The sequence below is a fragment of the Corvus moneduloides genome, chromosome 11 (genome assembly GCF_009650955.1).
Source record: "Corvus moneduloides isolate bCorMon1 chromosome 11, bCorMon1.pri, whole genome shotgun sequence".
Classification (NCBI taxonomy): Eukaryota; Metazoa; Chordata; class Aves; order Passeriformes; family Corvidae; genus Corvus; species Corvus moneduloides.
This window is the reverse complement of record NC_045486.1, coordinates 14603968-14625676: the sequence shown is the minus strand read 5'-3', so window position 1 is coordinate 14625676 and position 21709 is coordinate 14603968. Positions and strand designations below refer to the sequence as shown.

The 21709-nt window shown below is 35.9% G+C and overlaps 1 protein-coding gene across 6 annotated transcripts in view; it reads left to right on the top strand.

The window, feature by feature from the left end:
• CACNA2D3 (calcium voltage-gated channel auxiliary subunit alpha2delta 3) overlaps nt 1–21709 on the top strand; it is a 398896-nt gene that overhangs the window by 77851 nt on the left and 299336 nt on the right. For all 6 annotated transcript variants that reach the window (XR_004242342.1, XM_032120753.1, XM_032120750.1 and 3 more), the window contains exon 3: nt 5503–5619. Coding sequence is in view for 5 of the 6 variants with exons in the window: in XM_032120753.1 (XP_031976644.1) it covers nt 5503–5619 (117 nt within the window). In the remaining variant the exon portion in view is untranslated. The remainder of the gene's footprint in view (nt 1–5502; nt 5620–21709) is intronic.

Below are 21709 nucleotides of genomic sequence, written 5' to 3'. Positions count from 1 at the left end.
GGCAGAAACTATGAGCAACAAATGAGACGTTTTCAGTTTGCTCCACGTATATTGCAGGTTTTGGGTTCTATAATTTAAAAAGCCCACAAAACATAAACCTATACAAAGTGCAAAGAGAAAGACGTGTTTTAAAAACACCCTGAATAAATTACATTTAAAAAAAAAAAATTTGCGGTTGTGCAAAAAAAATACATGTAAAAATAATTATCCATTAAGAGGAGCAAAGAGAAATGGAGAGCCTTAATGTTAGATTGCAATGAAGAACAGATTATTGAAAGAAAAAATAATTTCTTTATGCATAGAAAAGTAGTTTATTATCAACCCTCTGATCCCTACAATTTAAAAGAATTTGATGTAAAAATTCAAGGCTACTTAAATTAGGAAACTCAACTTGAGTGACAAAGTCATGCATTTAGGGGTAAAGAATTAAGTCAGAACTGTGGCATAACTTTTAACTGTAACTAAAGAAACTGCTTTAAGAGCTGCAAACTCTATCAGCTGCAAGCTTTTTGCAGCCTTGCAGTCTCATTCTTTGATTACATCTGATTGCTGGGGCATCTCAAATAGAGAATCAAAACGATTCTAAGTTTATTAACTCCTATGGCCCTTCAGTCTAGCACTTTCTCTCTGAAGGGAGTCACTGTTAGGACTTGTGTGGCAGAGGGAGTGAAGCAAGTCTGAACCGTTCAACCACTGCACAGCACAGCCTTTCTACTGGGCCAGAGATATTAATTGAAATCAAAAGTTTGTGATTTAATCAAAAGTGTATGTTTCTGCAATCTCATTTTACATGTGTAATGTTGAGGCTTGAACATCTGAAAGTGATTTTTTGAAAATGGCATAGAGTAAACATACTTTTTTTTTTCATGGAAACAATGGATAGATTGGATATTTGATCTGTCATTTGCATGCTGGTTCTGCTTTTCCATTATAAAACATAAAATGTATATATGCATATATAGTTTTAACATGACGAAACCTTTCAAGCAGCAACTTTTGTGAAGTGTGTGCACTACAGCTACAAAAGCACCTCAGAGGCAAGTAACAGTTCCAAATATACAACACTGAGAGATCACTTTTAAAGTATTTTAATATATAAATTCCTGTTGAATTCCTTTCTTTAATCAGGATGGTAGTGGTATTTACTGGCTCTGAAAATCCCAGGGAGTGGGAAGAAATTTCATCATAAATGGGTGTAGTGCTCTGCAGATGTGCAAAGCAACCAGAGCCTTGTCGAAAGACTGAGACTAAGGACTCTGTGCACACTTGTAAGTAACTTGAAATGTTTTTTTACACAGCATAAATGTGAATATCTTGATTTTGATAAAACTTGATAGAAGTAAATATAAGTAGGAACACAAAGACCATATTTCTCTTTAGCTTAAAAACAAGGAGAAAAAATTCAAGCTGTAGCTGACAGTCTTGTTTCAAGAGTGGACTTCTCCTGCCTTGGTCACTCAAACTCTGTGGGTTTTGGTGTGGTTTAACTTTGGTTTTGTTTGTTTGAGGGGGTTCTTTGGTATTTTTCTCTTAGCACTTTTTGGTTTGCGTGTGTTTGTGTTGCTCTTTCAGTGCCAAATATTTGGATTGCATTAAACACTTCTGACCTGAGTTTTGTACAGATTGCTTTTTGGTTTGTTATTTCTAGATGATCATTTACTAAGGAAAAACCCCTACACCTAAACCAGTGAAAAGCATTAAGAGTTCTGACAGTGAAATACTGTCTGTCTTTCCCCGGTGCTTATGTGAAATGATCTGGCAAAACAGATACTGAAGAAATAATGTATTTTTTTGTGGGCTTTCTCAAATGATAAATGGTCTTGTGTCTCTAGAGAATTTCTTACCAAATGCTGATTTTTGCAAGCAGACAGAATCAGCATTTCAAGTATTTTTTTTTATAATGCAGCAAATCGGAAGTTGTATCTGCTTCATCTTCTAGACAAGTGGAAATTCAATTATCAAAAGAAATTTCCAACTATGACTCTAGTATTTCATACTCTTTTTTATGAGTCAATTGTTTATAGCAAAGTTAGAGCTGTTTTCTCTCCTTTTAACAACTATACATATGTATAACTGCCTGTGTTAAAAATGATGAGAATTATCAGTATCTCTTAATGAAGTAAAATTATGGAATATTGAAAAAAACCTGAGGGTTGAATTTTTTTAATAAAACAAAACAACAACTTTATCATCAGCTTCATCATTTTTACAGGGAAGGGAAATGTCAGTTTTAGGCATTGCTTGTATGACCACCTTCATAGTAGCAGTACAACAAGGTAGTTTGCAAGTCTGGAGTATAAAGGTGAGCCTGGCCCAAGAGCTTGTTTTTTTCACCACTCTCTGATACCATTTTGTTTAACTGGAACAATAGTGCCATGCTGCTTTCTCAAGATTACATCAAAATAAAATAATTTCATTTAAAATCAAATTTATTTCAAATGGACTATGTCTTTGCTGTTTAATTTATTTAAACTAAACCCAAATTTAACATGTAAAAATGTAGTGGTGGGGAAATGATGAGGGCCTGGAGGTCAGACAGCTTCTGCAGTGGAAGGCAGAGAATGCAGTATTAATGATGGCCTTTGTTGTGGTTTTATTGTGGTTTTGTCTTTTTGCACTATCTCGTGTGATTCATGATATGTATCTAGCATTGATAGTTATTATAAAATCAGCTGCTTTCTAGATGGAATCTAAATCTCAAGCATCCTGCAGAGTGAGCACTGAGAGCAAGGGCACAGACACACCCAGGTTAGGCTGGCACCTCTCCCCTCCAGGCACAAGGAGAGCAAAAACAGCCGGAAGTTTTTTCCAACCACATAGTTTTCCTGTTTTGGAACATTCCAAAGATGGCTGAAAAAATGATAGAAGTGCTTTTTTTATGGCAATGAAATTCTGAGTATAAAATACATATTACATAAACCTCTTGGTTGTCAGGGTCTTGCAGACCAAGTAAGATCTCCTAGGTCTGTTGCAAATGTTCTTGAAGGTTTCCAGCAACTGAGTTGCACCATGCAAGATGTGAGGTCTTTTTAGGTAGATCTTAAATAATATCCTCTGTTTCCTCCAATTTATTCTTTTGAGTTGGAACTTTGGCATTTGAATTATGAAAAAATGAGTTTATTTACTATGAACAGGCATAATTATAAGATCATAAATTACAAGTTAAGAAATCATTCACATCTATTTTGAGTGCAAGTTATTTTTAATGTTCAAAAGCACCAGTTACTCAAAATTGAGAAGTGTGGCTTTTTAATATGCTTTCACAAGAGCCTAACAGACCATGTGGTAGGATTCTGTGTGCCTAGAAAATGATGTGGATTTCTACAGTGCCGTTCAGTTTTCCGGCAAACACAGTGAATAATTGCCTGGTTTTCTTCACTTGATGGCAAAGCTTAAATCAATAAATCTGATGACCTGAAAGCTGTCTCTTCAAGTGATGCATTTTAGAATACTTTCTAAGAACTCAAAGGTCAAGTCCAAAGGAAACATTTTTATCAGAGGGTGATATGTTGAACATGATCTGTGCAGCTGGAAAGAAGTTATTCCAATTTGTGATTGATTTGTTTTAAATTCTCCAAAGCTTCAAATCCCGTGGGATGTGGACAGACTTTGATATCATTAATTTAGTGGCAGTGTTTTCAATTTAATGATCATTAACTGCATTTTATCACGGTATTTGTTGCAATAGCATTTACCTCTCTTTTCTGTGTTCCTTGCTGTGTTCTTATATTTCTGTTGTTCTTATATTCCCTGCTCTCCAGTGAATAAAAAAGAAAAATGCATTTTTCTATTTTAGAAAAATCACTTTTATCTCTAGTAATGACATAAATGGACTTCAAGAGTTGAAATCAGAACTCTGTTGATGGTATCTAAGTGCAGATCAAAGAGGTGAAAAAACCCAAATCTCCTCTCCTGCCTTGAGGGAGCAAAGTGAAAGAGGTCTGTTTGAGGTTTCTTAGGTTGCTAGACTGTTATAAAGACTCAGACTAGAGACTTGTAACAGGAAATAGTGTGGAAAAATGAAATTAATTCTGAAGTTACATAATATTAAAAAATTGCCCTAAATATTTACTGACAACTTTGTATTTGTAACTTTGTTTTGAAATTGCCTGGAAATTATGTTTTAGTAAATATTGTTTCATTATCAAAACATTCACACAAGTTTTTGCAGACAAGTGTGAAGTTTAAAGGAAGTCCAAAGAGTCATTCTGCCTTGAAAATTAGTTTTGTTGGGGGAAATGGGTACAACATGTGCAGGCATTCTCTTAACAAAAGAGTGTTTTCTTGCATCACATGACAGGTCCTGACTTACTCACTGTTTTGAACATTTTAGTGTTCATCCAGGTGCTTCGAAACACTGTTTTTGATCATCTTATTCTTCATTGTCTCTCTGGAGTTATATAAGAATCATCATTCTGCAGGCAAATTTTCATGATTAATCTTTTTAATAATACCATTTCTCTGTATCGACTCAAATACCGTAGGTTGTCCCCAGAGTCTGCTGTAGAGGCTTGGAAGATATTTTTGGCACACGGGGCTAAAACTGGCAGGAGACAGGTGTCCTTTTCTCCTCCCTCACAGTGTCATGGAGGTGCAGGTCTGTGATTAAGTGAAGGGTTTGGTGATGGGCAGTGATTAGTTCAACACACCCGTGCATGTTTTAGAGGGGGAGAAGCAAACAATCACTGCAGTGAAAACCAACAGTTCTTAGAGTTCAGTGTGCAGTAGAATAACGTGGGAAAGAAGGATGTTCTCAGCATTAAATTCTTTCTAATAAATAATTCTTACAAAGCTTCCTTGTAAACACTGATAAGGAAAAAGGTATTGATACGCAGAAAATAGAGGATAAAAATTGTTTTGAATATATTTTTAGTGCTTAGGAATTCTGGGAGCTATTCACATTGTGAAACGAGGCAATGCTCGTCCATATTGGATAAAAGGTGCTTTTATGTTTGTGTTTGGATGAAGGCTCGTGTTCATGTGGTTTGTTTAGGCTTTTCTTTGCGTGAAAAGTTCAGCATGCCTAGATAAGCTTATAGAGTAAGTATTTAAAATGTAAGCATTGCAAAAAGCTTGTGAAATAGGCATCTACAGGAAGATCAGCTGAGGAGGAGATTTCTAGGTTGCTAAGGCACAGGGATTGCCAATCATAGTAGTGTTTTTACATGATTTTTGGAGGAGATACAAGGGTTTTTGGCTACTTTTTTTTGGCTCTTGTTTAGTTGTGGGGAGGAGTAATTTAAACCTTGTGAAAGGGAGTTATCGTTTTCCTACAGTGCATGAGATAAATATTTTTATTAGTTTTTAAATGGAGTTCTGGTTCTAATCCAGTTGTTCTCTCCCCATGACAGCATGTTGGCACAAAGCAGCCTGCTGTCACACAAATAAACATCAAATAAACGAAGAAAGTCAGCAAAAGTGTAATATAAAACGAATAATTAGTTGTCAAAATTTCAGTTGGTTCCCTGCAAGTAACTTTTCCCTATTTTCCTTTCCTTCCAGAAATACAAAGAATATGAGAAGGATGTTGCAATAGAAGAAATTGATGGCCTTCAACTTGTGAAAAAGTTAGCAAAGAATATGGAAGAAATGTTTCATAAGAAGTCTGAAGCCGTACGGGTAAGCAGCAGATCAATCTGCTATTTCCTCCTATGATGTAAAACTATGTAATTTAGGCTCTGCTCTGAAGGCTGTACTAGCAATTGAAGGTGCTGAAGTGGAAATGCTAAAGCATTCAGAAGTGTTTTAGGATCACTGTTCAAGAGAATAGATTTAAATTATTTATACCCTCAATAGATAAATGTAAGAGTGTGCAACAAGATTTGGACTACCAATTTCCAATATGAGTTTGTAAAGTATCACTTGTGTGCAGTAAAACCTAACTGCATATGGTTAAAATGTTAGATTTTAAATTATCCAACCAAAGCAGACTTAATTTCAGTGCTCGCTATTATAAAAATAGTATTGCAGGGAAATGTCTGAGTTCATTAACTGTCCTCTAGTTCAGAAAAAGATGCAAACTCTTCAAATGGGACTAAATCCATAATTCCTTCAATTGTGGTAAGTGCTACATCACTCTTCAGGCAGGCAGCTTATTAAGTAACTAGATCTGTACATCTGTAAGTTTTTGTGCTTTTTTCTCTTTTTTTTGTTTGTTTTTTCAATCTCCATTCTGATCCTCCTTTTGTAGTAGCTTTGGTGTCTATCAGACATACCATAAAACCAAGAAAAATTCAGACTTTCATGTTTCTTTTTATCAAACACGAGTTTGTTGTAACACGTGTGTTCTGAAGAATAACAAATCTGCCTGTTGTAGTTTTCCTTTTGCATTATTCTTTTCTAGAAAATGAGGTGACTGCCTGAAACAATATTTCCTTTTGCATCCCCTCTGTCAGCAAACTCACAGGACATTATGGTGATGCTGTTTACCATCAGCTGCTCTATTTCAGCCAGATTTATCTGCTCAATTGAGTTGAAGATCTTCATGTCTCCATTGCAGAGCTGGAGGTATCACCTGAGGACAGGGATTCCTTTTGTGTAATTGAGGATACAATTCCTCCTTCAGCCTTGTGCTATTTGTTATGGTGCAAAAGGAAGGAAAGAATTTGGCTACATTTTAGAGGTTGAATTTTCAGGGCTGGCAGTGAAGTAAAACATATTTCAGCTTGTAAAACTGAGCACACTTGGCAAGGAAGCGGAGAAAGACAATAAACATGGAACCCTGCAATGCTATTTTTACAGTGTGTTTTTCAGAGGAAAAACTACACTTTAATATGTGTGCAACAGCTTCCAGAAGCCTGAAGAATATTGACTTGGGGAAGGGGGAGGACTCTTTTCCTTGTTTCTTAGCAGAGGAAACTGCTCCCCTGGGATCATAATGTGAACAAAGCATTCTTGGAGCAGCACTTGTTTAGAACGAGAAGTGACCAGCGAGCTGCACACTTGGCTGGGGAGGGAATAGAATTCCATCAGTGAGGAGTGCTGGTGGGGAAGAGCAGTTTGTGTCTCAATTAGAGCTTCATAACAAATGTTTAGAACAGAGGTTTGGCCTCTTCATGCAGACTGTTTTTATCAAAGGAAGGAAAAATACAGGATCGATATAGACCACCATGCTCTGAGTAAAAACGAGCCCAAATTCTGTGAAGTTAAACCACGCATGTAATCTTGAGTGAATGGATTTTAGTGCTGGAAAAAGTGACTGAAATCCAGAGCCTTCTTTGGAAGGTTTCCATCTTTGGAAAGGAAGCTAAAAACATGGTTTGGACAGGGTTACTTCTCTTAAAAATTTATCTGTTTAGTGTACTTTCCAATGAAATCATTAATTTTTGCATAATTATATAAATTGGTCCATGCTAGAGATGTAATGAGTGACTTGTTCTGCTCTGGTAATAAGTAGTGCTTAGTAATTTGCATCCTGAGAAGTACAAAATCCTTTGGTACAGTGCAGGTTTTGCATAGGTTTCATCCTTGATATATCACAACTTATTTCCCCCTTATATCTGGAGAGGTGAGATGGGAATTAGAAAACTCCTGTGGACTTAAGACCTCTGTTCCATCCTGATACTGGATCATCTTGTCTCTAAAATAGTAGAATTTTGACATACGTTTTTGATGGAAACTTGTGCAAGATCACTGAAGCGTAGAATTCAGAGTAATATGTCAGATATATTGGTGGTAATGGTGGAGGAAGTACTAAATGAAGAATACCTTTCAAAATATCTCTTAGCCTTAGAAATAATGGGGACACGATCATGAGGGCTCAAATCCAAGGACTCAGAAAATGTGTTCCAATGTTATCTCAAATTGTTACTCTACACCAGTCCTTGAATTAGCCTTGAGTAGACATCAAAATCCATGGTTGATTAGAGTGTTTTATCCAAAAGCATTTTCAGTTAAACACGCTTCTTCAGGTTATAGCAGATGTAGCACTCTGTGACAAATGTTCAGAAATTCATAGTACAGAAAATGTTTGATTTGTAGAAAAGGCCAAGAAGACGACCTGGAATTATAAAAATAGGATGGTTTGGAAAGGCCTCTGGTTTTGCCTTTTTTTTTTTTCTTTTGTTGTTGTGGTTTTGCTTGATGCTTTCAAACATATGAACTTGTTTGAAGCTACTAATCACATTTGAACTGTCTTTTCCCTCCTCTCCCTTAATATTCTGGATGAATTTTTATCTTTCTCTCTCATCGCTTTTCATAGTGATTAGTTGGCTCAGTGTGATTTTTATCGTATTCATCCCCTGTTTGAATTACCATTCAGTATGCAATTATTCTATCACAGAATGTCCTATTTTTGTTCTGTCAGATACATAAGATAAATGGAAAACTGAAAGTACTAAACCAATTATATAACCTTTTGTCAACTACTCACTGATGGAAACCCTTGCAAGCAACATTTTTTCCCCCCTCCTTCTCCCCAGTGTTCACTATTTACCTTGGGTTTATATCAGTTCAGGGTATTCCTGTTAACTGTTTCCTTCCCAATGCTGCCCTTCTTGACTGAATTTCAGGCAGGCAACTTCATATTTTATTTTGAAGTATTTGTGGCATGAATCAACTTAAAATCCCTGAGCAGCGGTTTTGATTCAATGCTGCTGATGTTTTGTTTCTATCTGTGACAAAGGTAAATGTAACCATTTACTTTTAAGATTATGATGCTTGAGATGGAAAAAATCTTACTGCCCGTAAGGTGACAGACATGGAAGTGTTTCCTGCACTGTTCAGCGGTTGTTTTAATTTTTACAACCAAACACAAATAATCCCTTTGAGACCCTTGTGTGGTCTGCTGTCACTCGTGGTATTACTGCAGTTGTTTTTCCTGGACTTTTAGTGATTTCACTCATAAGAAGTTTGCTTGATCAGTCTTAATGTTACCCATGATTTTTTTAAATACAATTTTTAGAAGGTTTTCTGATATTTTAGTGACTCTACTAACTTGAAGCTGAACAGGCACAAAGCACTGTGACATAATGCTCAGTAAAAAATGACTGTGGCAACAAACTTGATACTGAGAAAGAGGTGGAGTTAAAATTGTTCATTTGGTTCTTTTACTTTTCCTAGTTACTGGCATAATGGGAAAAAATTCGAAGAAGCCTAGAGAGAAGTGAAAAAGAAAGCAAAATGAAAGATAAGCAAATTATTAGGGAATATTCAAAAAGCTATTATTATAACTTTAGCTGTGCACTAAAATTTCGATTTTTGTTAATATTTCTTTGCAAATAAAGAGATCCTATAAAAATGGTGGTTGATCCACTGGTAAGATGGCAAATCAAGTGTTAAGGATGGTTTTTCTTTAAGGCAACTACCCTTGCTGCAGTGGAAAATGCAAATAAGAGGCTTCTCTTTATTAACTTTTCCTACTATAGATACCTGGAGTTCATTGTGAAGCTGATTCTCATTATAACTGTACTGTGAAAAGTAATTGCTGTTATACAGTAATTCAATTTCAGTGCATTCATGCATCAGTAAACCAGTGGGGTTTATCTAGAGAAACCTGGGCCTCTAAAGCTTTTTATCATGAAATTCCACATGCAGACAAATGTTCTTCCAAGGAGTAGAATATCAGCATTTACATTTAACAAACATCTGCAGTGAAGAGAAATGGATTTTTTTCCACTGATGATTTTTACGCCAGTCTTTAAGCTTTTTTCAGATGCTATTAGGATGATACTGTTTATGCACAGTTAAAGTAATGTATGTGTTCGAAATGTTAGTGCTTGGTCATGTGCATACATGGTGGCACATTTTAGTATGCACGTGTATATTTGTGTGGGTACAGATTTTAGGTGTGTGTTTTGGGGTTTATATGTGCAATATCAACAGATGCAATTTCCTATTGTTTTTCTGCATGTATATGTACATATATACATAGGCAAAGTGTTAAACAGCACGTACTGCATTTAGATGTTTCCAAGCAAATACAGGTAAATTGGTGTCCTGATCAATACATTGATTTTTATTTAAAATGCTGTGTTAGTGAGTGCAAAATGAACTTGATTTGATGAACACAAAGATCGTGGCAAGTATTTCAAAGCTGAGAGTGAAAGTTCTCAAAGAGAGGAATTTTTTTTTTTTTATTTAGAGCACTACAGAATATTTCCATAGAGTGTATGAAATCTCAATTAAAAAATCATACTGAATGTTGTAGTCAATGATTGTAGCTTTAATTTACAAACCACCTCCAAATACTTTACTCTTTCCTTTAGTGTACTTGGAATTCAACTCATTTTTAGTGTGCAACTTAGTTCATCCCCATTCAAGGCAATAGTGAAGAATATTCCAGGTGAATCTTACACTGATTTCTTTTTTTTTTTTTTTTTTTTTTTTGAGACTGCTTTAAATATGCACTGGATTGTATGCCCACTGTGTATTTTATTGCACTTTATTTTCATTCTGATTTTCTATGACTTTTGTCAAGGCTAGATTGGGACTGGCATTCTTGAGAAGAGAAGCAAACAATCATCCATATTTTATATCCATATAATCTAACAGAAATAGATCTTAAATGTCAAAACTCATTACTTTTCTAGGCTCACTATTTCAAAGATAGCATAAACTAAGTTCCCTCATTGAGCTATTTGCATCTGCAGAATTAGAAGGAAAATGAATATCAATGTGCACTCTTTACTACTGCAGCTCAATGGGGACTGTACTGACCCCTGATTTTTTTTTTATAAATATAGTAAGAAAGGGTTTTTTTAAATCAGCAGATGGAAATGAAAAAAAAAAAAGAACCTCAGCATTAAATTTATAAAATTACTGAGGGAAAAAATTATAAATGGTTGTGGGTGGAAGGAAATTATGGTGAATCAACCCAGTATCACTATAAATAGTTTTAAATGACAGAATAAAGACATAATGAATAAAGGAGAGATGGCTACAGTTGTGTTAATTACTGCTAGCAAATTAAAGGTTTTCAGCAATATTTTTGTGTTCACATTTAGTATTTTAACTGTAACTGTTGCTAGTTAATTTTGCTGTCATTTAAACTTGCTCATAGTTTTACTCGTCTGCTTCTTGTGTCAGTAAAAATTTGTGTTCTTGAAAGCATTAAGAGCTTTATTTTTACTGTTTTGCAAATTAGAATACATTGGAAAATGAAAAGATGGTTAGCAATGCACTGACAGTGGAGTATTTAATAGCATAATGCATGACCTTGATAGTCATAATTTGGAGAATATTTAAAGGCACAGTAAATATTTTTCTTTATTGCCCTTGGGCTTGAGGATTGTTCTTGGTAAATGTGTAGAATTTAGGATATTCAACAAACGAAGAATTGGCAAACCTATTGTAGTGTGGATCAACTAGATACCACATTGCTGCTTTGCTTTTTAGTTCTTTGAGTTTGCCAAGAAATTTGTGCATTTATAAAGAGATACTGCTATGAATTCTGAAAGAGGGGAAAAAGTCTAATTTTATTGGAGTGTGGGTGAGCTTCTTTTCTCCTTAACCTTCATTCCCATCCCATAGCTGTGGTGAGAGAGCTCAGAGTGTTCTCAGGTGCATTTGCTGGTAAACAAGAGGAATGAATGAAAAAGGTACAAGCAGTTTACCTCATACCCACCCTGTGTGGGCAATGGAATAAATATGGAATAGATGGGTTTAATGGAAGTTTTTCTGTCTGTAGACCTCTCTGAATCATAGCATGGAGCCCAAGTGCGTTGATGAAATATTTAACTCTCATATGTCCTAAAACCCAGGTTAGCTGAGTTGTCAGGAAGCTGTCCTTTGAAACAGGTACTGGTAGGGGGGAAGAGGTGAAAGATGAAAAAACTCAGTGGGAGAGAATGAAAAGAAAACCAGTGAAAACTTCAGGGAGATGTTTCAGGTGATATGTGTTAGTCAAGATTTCCAGGGAGTCATGTGCAGCATCCAGGAGCTCTTGCCCCCCGATGCATCACTGCTGCAGCACACTCTGCTATGGCCTTGCAAACGTGGAGCTTTCGTTGTCTTGGTACATTTTGAAATAGATATTTACAAAAAAGTAAAGCAACTTGGACCATCCTTGTATTTATTCTGTCTTTAAAACTCTGGCATGTTTGCATGCTAAAAGAAAAAAAAAAGAGTCCATGGTCTAGTCAGTCTTAGGAAATTTAGTGAATTTCTTTAAGTTCAAATTTAGAAAAAAGGAAAAGTACCCATAAGACAAAAAGGAGGAACATTAAGACTTGTAGAGAAAGCTTCAAAGCATTTGCTGCTGGAGACAATTATGATGGTCTCATCTCCAGTGCCAAGAAAAGAAGTAAAAAGTATTTAAAGATAGTGCATTCAACTATAGAGCATTTATCTGAAAATACAGCGAGGAAATCCAGCCACTTCACAGATTAGTTCCTGTATGAGGCTTCATTGCAAAAGTATGTAACGTTCACTTTTTGCAATCAACATAAAATAGTTTTTCAGACAGCAGGAAGAAAACAGTAAAGTAGTGTTAGAAGAATGAAGTAGGATAAATTAGCCTAATTTATCCTTCTGTCTTATCAGTGTTTTAGGGTATTAACATATTTTAGTACTTTACATTAACATTAATTATTTTAACAAAATTAGTCATGTTGTCCAAATTTCTGCTCAATGTGGGATTTAAACTAGTCACTTCAAATAGTAATGTTTTAATTAAAACTTAATTTCAGTTGCACAACTATCATCTTCTCAATTTTCAATTATAATTCTGATCTCATGTTGTAAACACGTATCATCGAATCTATTTTTTTGAATTATAAAAATGAATACTTGTACTTTTATATCATACAGAAATGATAGATGTTCAGTGTAATATCAGTTTTAGAGGGTTTATTGATACCTATTTTTAAATGATTATAAATATTCTCATGAGAAAATGCACTATAACTTGCCGCTCATGTAACATTAGCCTGTTTTCCAAAACCTTGTGTTCATTTGATTTAATGCTTAGATAACAAAAAAAGGTCTCTTCCTTTAGAGAATGCTCAGCTTGCAGCCATGCAGAGCAGGTTTCCAAGCTGCTGCCTCCTTTTTCCATTCCATGAATGATGCCAGCCTCCTCTGTCTGTGGAGCGTGAGGGAGCACCAGGAGCAGCAGTGAGGAGGAGCCTGTTAATAGCTTTCTTGGAGGGATTTAATGAATGGTCATTTATCAATATTTTGAGGAGGAGAGAGACTATCATCTCTGTGTGATTCTTCATTTTGAAGTGCTCAGAAGCATTTCAATGAAAAGAGGTGTAGAGAGAATTCATTACTGTTTTTTACAAACATTAACTCTTCCCTCTACTCTGTGGTGGAGTTTCCAGTGGGGCTGTGTCAGGTGTGTTGGCTCAGCCTGACCTACCACTGGAGCACTGTTGCAAGAGAAAAGCCTCCTACACAGATAACTGAGGGCAAATACCCCATTTATCCTCTTCACTCCCACCTTCCTTGAGTTTGACTTTAGTGTAATTAGGTAGGAAGAGGCCTGCTTGATCTAAACCACTTCCAGCTTAGTTAATTTTTTATGTCTCTAACAGCTGATTGTGTATTCCAACATGCCCAGCACTGATCAGCATGTTTCCTTTCTCTCTCACCTTTTGGATTTTTAACACCTATTGGTTCAAAAGTTGTTCTGCCTCATCTTATTTTCTCTGGACACTACAGTTTCTTTTATCTTCTAATTTGAATAGAATTATACTTTATTGGTTTATACAATAAACCCGCCATGCTCCTTCTCCCAGATGAACAGTTTCTTTAATGCTGGAGAACTGCACAGACTCTAGCACTGTGCTTTTTAAACTCACAGGGCACTCTGATCTGAGCTGCTGATGAGGGTGGGGGTAAAGAAACTCTTCAGCAGCACTGAATTTCAGGCGGTCACAATTTCTGCTGGAGTTAAATCAGAACATCAAGATTATCACTACTTGGCGGTATGTGAAACAGTTTTGGGAGACAAAAGCAGACCAAGAGTGAGATAAGATGCTTCTGTTTTCTTTTTCCTGGGAAAGCAAGGGCTTGTTTTGAGAGTGAGTTAATAAAAAAAAATAGTTAATATGTTCTTGTTTTGAACTGTATTTTAACAACTGTCTGAAATACAACTTCAGTAAAACATCAGATTTGATGGTGTAACTAGAATTTCAAATGTTTAAAGCTAATCTTCCTCTTAATGAAAACCAAGAAAAGGGCTCAAGTTTCATTTGCTAAAGTTAGACTTCTGGATTGTCCTAGCCTGTACTTTTATGTGCTTGTAAGTTGGCCACGGCTCTTGGAGAGCTCTCCCTTCTGGCTTCCACAGGTGCTTCCTCCCCTCTCCTTTCTTTTTTACTTTTGCTCCACTGAGCTATGGCAAAGCTGTGCAGAATGGTCTGAGAATTTTAAGACCAAAGAATTATCTGGTGCAGAAACCCTAAAACAAAAAGCTAAGAGGCTTCCTTTCCCTTAGATTAATTAGGATCTTGCTCATTGCATGAAATGAAAAATACTTGCAATAGGGCCCAGGAAGGAGATGGGAGACAGGAATGAGTTAGACAATATGATGGACCCTGCTGTTTCTTATTTCCTCATGGGAGTGGAGGCGGTGACTTAGAACTATATCGAACCATCTTTGCATTTGGATGATTTTTAAACTCTGGTGACTGCAGCTGTTTAGGGAAATTGTCTAATTACTTACAGATCACTTTGGGTCTGATATTTTGTGTGGGCTAAATGTGCTCTGCTGTTGTGTAAATGTGCTGTGCAAGAGGGTGAGAATCTCCTCTCCTGCTTGTAGGTGATCAGTGCCTTATGTATGGTGACTGCAGAAAGCTGAGCTCCTGGCTCAAACCGTGGGTGTCTGAGCAAAAGGGTTTCAAATTAATGACCTGAATCTCTAGAGCTTCAGTAAAATATAAACAAGACTTTCATTTTCCTAGGGAATAAGGTGAGGTAGCTCACACATAGCACATATTGATGGATAGATTTGGGGCTTTTGCTGGGCAAAAGGACATCATCCCAGGAACAACATAAACCCACTGCAACCTGAGTCTCATAGTGCTCAAATCCTGTAGTGCTTCAGTCGGCGACACTGGTGATCAAGCAGCTTTAGGGCTGACAGGAGGGGTGGAAAGACTCTTACTAAAACAACATCCTTTGATCAATTTAACTGCCTGATCAAATTATGTTTAAAATTAAAATTTTAATGGATTTCAAATTACTTCCAAAGATGGACTCTGAATGTGAGGTATCACAAAAATGTCTAGGCACTGCTTTCCATGTACACAGCCAAAAGCATCTTAATGCACTTATGTTGCAGATTTAGGATTTGTGACAGGAACAGCTGAGGCCCACAACTCTGGCAAAAACTGCAGCGTGCTTGGGTGAGAGCAGGTGCAGAGCCTGACCCCTGGGCTGGAGTTTGCTTTTCAGTTTTGTGGAGACACAAAGTTCAAAACCGCAGGGGAGGGGAGCAGAAGTGTGAACTTTGATTTAGTCGTATTTTATGTGTGGAAGGAAGAATATTGTGTAGCTCATGTTGTCCTAATCACTGTGTCATTTGGTGCTGGGGCCAAGGTAGGAAAGAGTGCAGTCATTTATTTCCGGAGCATCTTGATTTTAGTGCCATGTAATTATGCCTTTGGTATGTTTTAAAATTAGTTGCAGTGAAGGGAACAAACAATAAATTATAGAGTACGCTTTTTAATTTCTTTTACCTCCATATAAATAGATACACAGCCATGTATTCTTGGTCCAATTGCATTTCTCTGTCATTTAAGCTAGCGCAGCATATCTTGGATGATTGCTTCTATCCGTGCTGTGCAAGTACTCCAGGAGGACAAATTGTTTGAGTAAATCATAACAAAAAAGGTGTTTCATGTAAGAAATAACCAGTTCCAAACTAATACTATAAATTGAAATTTTATTGATTAGTCTGGGGACTTTTTATTACAAAGTTTAAATTATAGCAATCATTGTGGCACAAAGCACTACAGAAATGCTACGTTATAGAAAAATCTTGTGCCCTGTATTTTCAATGGGTCATTTAAGAGCAATGGAAATATTATATGTAAGCAAAAAGGAAAGAACTGCTCTGTACCTGTGAGTCTTTGTTTTAAAAAGAAGCTGGAACTGGAGAAGCAAGGTATGCTGCAGCAAAAGGCACGAGCTGTGTGAAGAAACAGAGTTAGGGAGCATTTGGAGATTTCATGTTAGCCTCACATCACCCTTGCCAGGTGTATCAGAACATGGACTATACACTACAGCTTCCCCAGAAGGATTACAGGGCAACTTTCTATACATCAGAAAAAAATTGGGGACATTTGAAGTTAATTCTTAAGTGTAAGGATAAAACATTGTTTAAAACCACTGTAACTGGTAAACCTTTGGTACAGGTAGGGAGCATGTTAAGGGAGAACCCTGGTAAACATCTTTATTTGCTGGTTTATACCTCAGTTTCTTTCATCAGTGGAGTTTCTGGTTTTGATACTCTTGGGGCTAGCACAATGCAGGGATTGTCTCCTTTTTAACACACTGAGCAGCTAGAATAACATCTGCAATTAAAAAAGATTGGCTTATATTACAATTTTCCATTATATTGAAAAAAAAAAGAGTTTTGTCAGTAAAATCATACTTTTATCAGTCATTTCCCATAACTTGTAGTGAGACAGTAATTTAGCACTTTGTAAATGTGCCAGAAAATTAGTAATTCTTGAGTCATTAATTTTGTATTTATCTTAATTGTGTTACATCTATGGATAAATATCCATGGAGTTTCACTTTTTTCCACGGAAAAAAATATTACTATGGTGTTATTTTTGAGATGGGTTTAAGAAGAATAAATTGTTTTATTTTAATGCAAATATTTTTGCCATATAAAAATGGAAATTTTACCTTGATTTTTGAATTAAGCAACTTTCAATTAAATGTCATTATGAATTGTTTTAGAAATGGGGATACTTATTTTCCTTTTGCTTCTAGATAACTCCATGCTCATGATCTAGAAATTAAATCCCTAACCTCTTGATCTTTGTTTTTGATTGAAGTTCAATAAGGAATTGGGTAAATTCATAAAAGATGAGTCCATAGGTGGCCACTTAATATACTACCTTTAAATCAGGAAGCCCGTAAAACACTGATTGCCATAAGCTGAAATTGTTTACTGAGGAAACAGCCAAAGGCTTGTGTCCTATTTCTCAAGTTCTTTTCTCCAGCAATCACTGCTGGCCACTGCTGGAGAGAGGTTGGGAGCTCTCTTTTGTCTCTCTGCTGGTACTCATTGCTGAGATTCTATTAAGAACTCAAAGAGCTGAACTTAAAAAGTTATTGGATGCATGCCAGGTTTTTGAAAGACCAGGTAGTTTGAGCTTATGACACAGTTCCTTGGGTGTTGCTATATTCTTATTTTAAAAATGATATGTTATTTGAAAAAATGCTGCATGCTTATGGTTTTTTCTTCTCCTCATCTCTCCCCTTGTTTTCTGAGCTCGAAGAGTGAATCATGCAGGTGGCACTGGCCAGGCTGCTCTGTGCAAACCCAAAGCAACGTTCAGGAGAAACTCAGACCTTTGCATGATAAAAGTGAAACAAAAATCCCTCAGAACTAGATCAACACAACCCCAAAATATAAAAAAAATAATTAACAAAACCTCAGAGAGATGCCTTGGGTTTTATTTTCTGTCTTCTCTTTAGATGTTGAAACAGCTCTGTTACATGTGAATTTTGATGGACGTGAGCAGATAGAAAAGAGGAATATTTTACTGCAGTAATAATCAAATATTGTTCACTTCTTTCAGCCTCTACATCTCTGTGGGAACAGAGGCAGTATCCTACATTCTGTTCCCAGCTGCATGTGGCAGTTTTGAACTTTTCCCCAGTACCTCGTCCTCCACTGAAGGACACGATTAATTGGGAGAAATACATTTTATTACCTCATTTTTCTCCTGATGGTTATAATGCAATATATCAAATAAACACTCCAATGAATGGCTTGCCGTTTTTCATGGCTAAGGAGAAGGTCTGTGTGGTTGGGAAGCTGCAGCAATGGAGATTAGTTAATTATTTTAGGCAATTCCAAGTGACAGTGCGCACCAAAGGGATTATCAGTGCCTTGATAGACTTTTTGAAGTCAGAAGCTATTGTAACTCTTGCTTTTGGAGTTTCATTGAAATTATTTAATTACCTTGGTTCTTTCTTTTTTCTTTGTTTTTTTTTTTTAAAGCATATGTTCTCATTAAAAAATCCTATAACGTTCCTGATCACTGTTTTGTATCTTTTGTACTGAAATCTGAGGCAATTAATTTACTTGTTCCATGCTATATCAATACTGTCTGACACTTTCTTCCCATATCCTGTGTGGTCTGGCTGTCTCCCTGCCAACATTTGATACTTTTAAAAGAATTTCTCCTGCTTTTCTGATATTTTATTAGATGTTTTAATTTTGCTTCTTGGTTTTCTTCCCTCTTTAGATTCAGTCCTTTGTAAATTATGTTTCCTTGATGATGGTTAAGTCTGCTTTGCGCTGCTGGGTTACTCATCGTGTGGTGCTTCATCTTACATTCTGCTCTGTTTATCCACTGCCTTGCCCTGGAGATATTTTTAAACTATGATGGTGCTTTTTTTTCCTTTCACCCATAATTAAACAAATTATTTATCTTTGCCATTGTGAAATGAATGAAATCAACATTGACCTGGTTTCACCTTTCTACTGTACATTTATCAACGTAACCCATCTGATTAGACTTCATTGCAAGCATATAAGGAAAACACAAAGGGCTTATTTTGTGATTGACCTGAGGTGAAATTCCAGAAAAATTTTTCATTTCTCTCGTCTGAGTGTGCTAAAGAACTGATGGCTGAAAGCCTTTATGGTGCGCTCTGCTTTCAGTGCATGAGTTTGCAGGACAGGTACTTTTCCTTGGAAGAGACAAAGACAAGGGGAACTTTACAGCTGTCAAGAACAATGAAAGAGACAAAAGGTCACAAGATACATTGTGGGTATAAAGGAAGGATTTATTTTGAAGGTAAGGGTTTGAAACAAGACTTCTAATCTTTCAGAACACTAGAAATGATGACTGAAATGAAACCAGTTAAATTAATCAATAGTAGCTAAAGCTACTTGGATTTTCTTCTCCAAAATACTCAAGACAAAGGCATAGTAGTTTGGTTTAGTCTAATTTGGTAGAATTAGTTTTTAGAATTTAGTTAAATTTGGTAGGATTAGCTTTTATATTTTTTGATCCCCTAAAAGATCCACCAAGAAATTTGCAATGATTCCAGCCTCTCCTCCTATCTAGAACCAGGTTACTTTATTTTTGCATTCTATCAATACAAATTTTAAACATTAATAACTTAACAGCTGTGCTACCACATCTGAAAAGCTTTGGTGCAACAAGTCACTTATTATGAAGAAATATTAAGAATCACTGTGTTGTAGGAACTGAAGGAAGAGTAGAGGAGTTTATTAGAATATCTTAAAAGATTAATTAGCTAGTGACCAGATTTCAAGTCAGTTTTTTCATGCAGTTATAACCCAGATTGGGTTTTACAAGACTTCTTTATGTATATATATGCAATAAGAGTGGAAAAAGTGAGATAATGTAGTGGTGTCATCATAATCTCTGATGATACAATCAGGTGATGGCACAGAAAAGGATGTGGTTTTATTACAGTACCAGCAGAGATATACAGCATACTTTAAAAATGATTAAAAAGTAAAGTACAAAACAATGGCTTTTATATTATATGTTCTTAAAACGTTTTTATGGCACATATTATTGTGACAATCTGTAGGCATACATGTTTTTACTGCTAGTAGCTCATTAGAGTGTGGCAGGTAAAGGAGAAACATTATCTTCTGTAATTGCAAAATCGTGAAAGTCCAGCTGCCCCTGTTGAGGATTCCCCTAGTTAAAGGGATATAGGATATAGTCAATACAAACTCTAGGTTTCCTAAATGGCATAACTAAAATGCTTCATCTAACATGGCAGAGCTAAGACAAACATAGAAGCCTTTCATATATTGTGCATGAATGAATGAAGTCTTAAATAGCTTCGTTCTGCAGCAGAGAAGATGAGAATTGTGGTGTAATGTGTTGCTTCCTGCCATAGACACAAATTGATCTTGCATTATTCTGATTATGCTGTACAGAAGGACTCAGGAGGATGCTCAACATTTCAGGTGTAAATATATCGTTGTTCCAAAATTCAGAGACTTGGCATTTAGAAGTAGGCACAAACACTGTACATTTCTTCCAGGTGCAGGAAGTGCAGGGCGGATGCTTCATTGGCATACTCCTAAATTTCCTGTGCTCCCATACAAGATAAATCCATGCTGTTCATGCAAATCTTACAAGACTGGGACCCTTGTGGGTGCTGATGTGGATGCTATACTTGATTTCTGGTTAATTTTAATTTGTTGATGTCAAAGTCTTCCAAGGTAGTTACAGGGCAAGATAAACTTGTAGAGGTTCACTCATTGCAATCCTGTAAAAGTTTAAAGCTCTGATGTAGAAAAACTTGTGATGCCATATATAAAATTTAGTCAAATTAAAAAAAAGAAATTAAGTGTCTTTTCTTTATATCACATAAAATGCTTTTTTGTGATATCATTGTTGCTGGTATAAAGGAAAACACCTTGGAGAGTAAATTTGGCTGCTTCTCCTTTCAATCTATGTGTGTGGTGACAAAAATAATTTAGTGTAAAAACCTGTTTAATTCCCTGCATTCAGTCTGTCGGAGTTAACATTGACTGAGCCATTGCAGTATGGACCTTTGTCTAAACAGAAATTATTAGCACCAGCAACTGATTTCACGGAGGGCTTAGACCAGCCTGCAACATCACGTGAATTACTGCTAATGGGACTGAATTTAAGAAAGTGTTTTTCAGGAGAAATGTCTTCTTTGTCTGTTATAAATGTCTGTTATTTGTTTCCCCTTATTTGTGTTACAAAGCACTAATGCTTTAAAAAGTGAAATGAGTAAGTGCTATGGTGGTTTTTATTCCAGAAATTAATTGCACTGCAATCCACAGTGGCTGAACATTTAATTTCACACCAAAGTAAATGAACATAAAATTAAACCCTGGATGAAATTTTATTCAGTCTGATTTCAGTATTAGTTTCTTATAATGGTTTTTGGGATACAAACAAGTATAACCTACTGGCATGAAAAGTGCCTATAAAATTTAACAAAAACACAAAGTAGTTAATAGACTTTTTGTTGGTGTAAGATTTCATTTTGTTGTTGGTTTTATTTTATTTCAATTTTTCCTTCAAAAAGGGCATTTAAAACTTGATGTTTTCTCCTGTGCACTTCTGCTTCTTTTGAAAATACAGCCTTCCTTTACTAGTAGTTAACTTTTCTTATGCTGTTTATTTATGAAGAGTTGAGAAGAGAAAAATTAAGCATCACTTTTATTCCTCTCTCTAAATGCTGTAGTATTAGTCAGCTGGTTTAGACTTCATCATATATGAATTAGATGATGAAAATAATTTTAACATGTGTTTTTTTTGTGCAGTAATTGTAACGAAATTAAAATAGCTAGGAAAATGAACAATTGCTTGAACTAGAATAAAAAGAAAAATGTGAGTGAACACCTTTAATTTGCAATGTTGCATTTCACTTGCCTGCGCTCACTTTTACACAGCTGCCAATATCTTTCCAAATGTTTTACATATTATCACATTTATGGTTAAAAGCTGTGAAATTGTTCCCTTTTCCCTTTCTCTCACTGGGGAATTTGAGTACTCTGAGCCAAAATTAGCATTTGGGTCATTACAAAGACATTGCTGATATTGTA